At 58.6% G+C, this 2,233-nt stretch overlaps 1 protein-coding gene and 1 long non-coding RNA gene across 2 annotated transcripts in view; one reads left to right on the top strand and one right to left on the bottom strand.

Annotated features, from left to right (window-relative positions):
* The window catches only part of CXCR4 (chemokine (C-X-C motif) receptor 4), a 3,842-nt gene extending 2,629 nt beyond the window's left edge, over positions 1 to 1,213 (bottom strand). The window contains exon 1 of the mRNA XM_005862860.2: positions 1,110 to 1,213. Coding sequence (XP_005862922.1) covers positions 1,110 to 1,154 — 45 coding nt within the window. The 5' untranslated portion in view covers positions 1,155 to 1,213. The remainder of the gene's footprint in view (positions 1 to 1,109) is intronic.
* A 146-nt stretch (positions 1,214 to 1,359) lies between these two features.
* LOC106725516 overlaps positions 1,360 to 2,233 on the top strand; it is a 1,538-nt gene continuing 664 nt past the window's right edge. Inside the window, exons 1-2 of the long non-coding RNA XR_001361398.1 lie at positions 1,360 to 1,441; positions 1,929 to 2,086. This is a non-coding gene — a long non-coding RNA (uncharacterized LOC106725516). The remainder of the gene's footprint in view (positions 1,442 to 1,928; positions 2,087 to 2,233) is intronic.

Here is a 2,233-nt window from a genome sequence, read left to right as displayed (position 1 = left end):
GGGCGCCTGGGGTCCCGCCCAGCCCCAGGCTCTATCCGACTGGGTGCAGGGGGAGAGATTGGGCGTCTCCGCGGCTAGCGCCTTTGAATTGCGCGCCGCTGGAGGGGTGGGGTGGGGGGAAGAGAAAAGTCTCCCCAGTAAGAGGTTTTTCAAAAGCCTTCAGGAAACCACCGACGGTTAAACAGCGCAACTGGGCTCAGTGAGAGCCAAACCATCTTCCCACTTGCACCTGCCCTTCTGCACCTCAGTGGCGAGCAGTCCAGGGGCCCTCCCAGACACTCCTCCACCCTCCCGCCTCCGTCACGCACACCTTGGGACAGGTGCTGCTGCCCTGGGACTGCTTATATGTACTCCTTCGACCTCTATGCTATCCCCAACTCCCAAAACCCAGGGCTCACTAGCAGCGCTTCTGACGCCCTCAAGGTCTCTCTCGCCCCACCCTCCCGCCTCCCTCGCGCCCACCTCGGGACGGGGTGCTGCTGCGCGGGGGCTGCTTGTAAGTACTCCTTCCACCTCTGCACTATCCCAAACTCCCGAACCCCCGGGCTCACTCACTGGGGTGCACGCACAGCTCCGCGGGCCCCGCAGTTCAGAGAACACGCGCCCAACGTCAGGAGTGGTTCCCAGTGCCCTTGCCCGAAGTTAACCGGGGCGCAGTCTTCCTCCGGGAACTCAGTCCTGGGGCGCTGCCTTCCACCTCTAAATTCAAATCTCACGTAAATCGCACCAAAGAAAAACCCCGCTCCGCCGAGTAAGAGCCACTGAAGAGACTCCCGAGGCAGTGCGGGGCACACCTTCTCTGCACTTGTGCACAGACGTCTTGTTTGCAAACAGCGTGCAATCCGCTGCGCGCCGCACGGCTCAAGGGGGAGACACGTGCAGCCACCAAAACAGTGGTTCCTATCGTTTCTCCTTTGCTTACAGAGAAAAAGACTCCAATCCTATCCCTAACCCCCACGGAGCCATGCGCCCCAAACTCCTTCCCACGCCCCTTCTCCCGGACACCAGCCCTCCAATGTCCTGGACGCGTCTGCCCGCTCCGAGAGGGGCCGCGCTCTAAGTTCATATGTTCGAATAGTTCAGAAAAAACAGGCTGAAATTGGACTTACATGGAACCCGTCCATAGTAACCGCTTGCTCTACAGGAGCGCCCATAGCACCCAAGTTCTTGAGACCACTTTGCTATCTGCCGCCGCAGCCAACGGACTGAAGTTTCTGGCCAAAGCTGGACTTTTATAAACACACGCTCGCGGGCGGCGCATGCGCTTCAAGGGTGGGCGGGGCGGGGCCGAGAGGAGGAAGGCGGGGTAGGGGTGGGGGAAGAGGGGTAGCTAAGCCCAGGATGGGGCGAGGGGGGGGAACGAGGAGTATGAATTCGGGCGGCCCCGTGGGGGTAAGCGTTGGAAGCCCCTGATCTGCTGCTGTTTGCTCGCTGCCACCTCGTGAGTCTCCGGTTGGAGAGGGCACCCCATCCCGGAGGCATCCCCCAACTTGGGAAGGCGGGATGAGCCTGCAGAGAGGTGGGAAGCGCGGGCGATCGACTTGTCCCTGTGTGGCTCATATATTTTTGTTCACGTGGATGAAATTCCAGACCAGGAATGCTACAAATGGAGACACTGAGGCCCAGAGAGAAGTGACTCGCCACAGTTACCCACCAGTAGGCGGCAATGCTGGTAGTGGGTCCAGCATCTGACTCCATTCCCTCCTCTTACAGCAGATGCAGTCCATTCAGAAAATAAAATAAGCACAGATTATCTTTTCAGAGCACAACTGTATAGAACTAGACATCTACACTCGCAGCAACAGTACCGGGTCGGATGTAGACAATCGGGAAACACTTTCAGAAGAAAGGATGATTTGGCATAATTTTGGAGGGAGACTGTGACATGCATATGCTTCTAATAAGAGAAATAATACTTTTTGTAACAGGACGCAAGGCCCCCATGCGGAGGAAACAAGAAGCAGGTTCTCGGAGATGCAATGCCGGAGCTGGACGAAGATTCCTGGCTGGGCTGGAACCCAGATCTCCGGACTCCGCATCCAGCTTCTTCCACGGCTCTACCCAGAGGACCAGCGTTTAAAATTAGGTTGAGGAGCTGGGCAGGGTGGAGTGGGGGTCGGGGCTGGACGTGTGGAGGAGTCCCAGATGGGTTGGGGTTTGCAGTGGGCGCCTAGACAGTGCTTTCCAGCCTCGCACACCTCCCGCGGGCGGCGGGGAGTGTGGGGGGCGGGAT

This window comes from Myotis brandtii, unplaced genomic scaffold (genome assembly GCF_000412655.1).
Source record: "Myotis brandtii unplaced genomic scaffold, ASM41265v1 scaffold1697, whole genome shotgun sequence".
In the NCBI taxonomy this organism is placed as follows: Eukaryota; Metazoa; Chordata; class Mammalia; order Chiroptera; family Vespertilionidae; genus Myotis; species Myotis brandtii.
The sequence above is the reverse complement of the archived record's forward strand: the minus strand, read 5'-3'. Positions and strand labels throughout refer to the sequence as shown.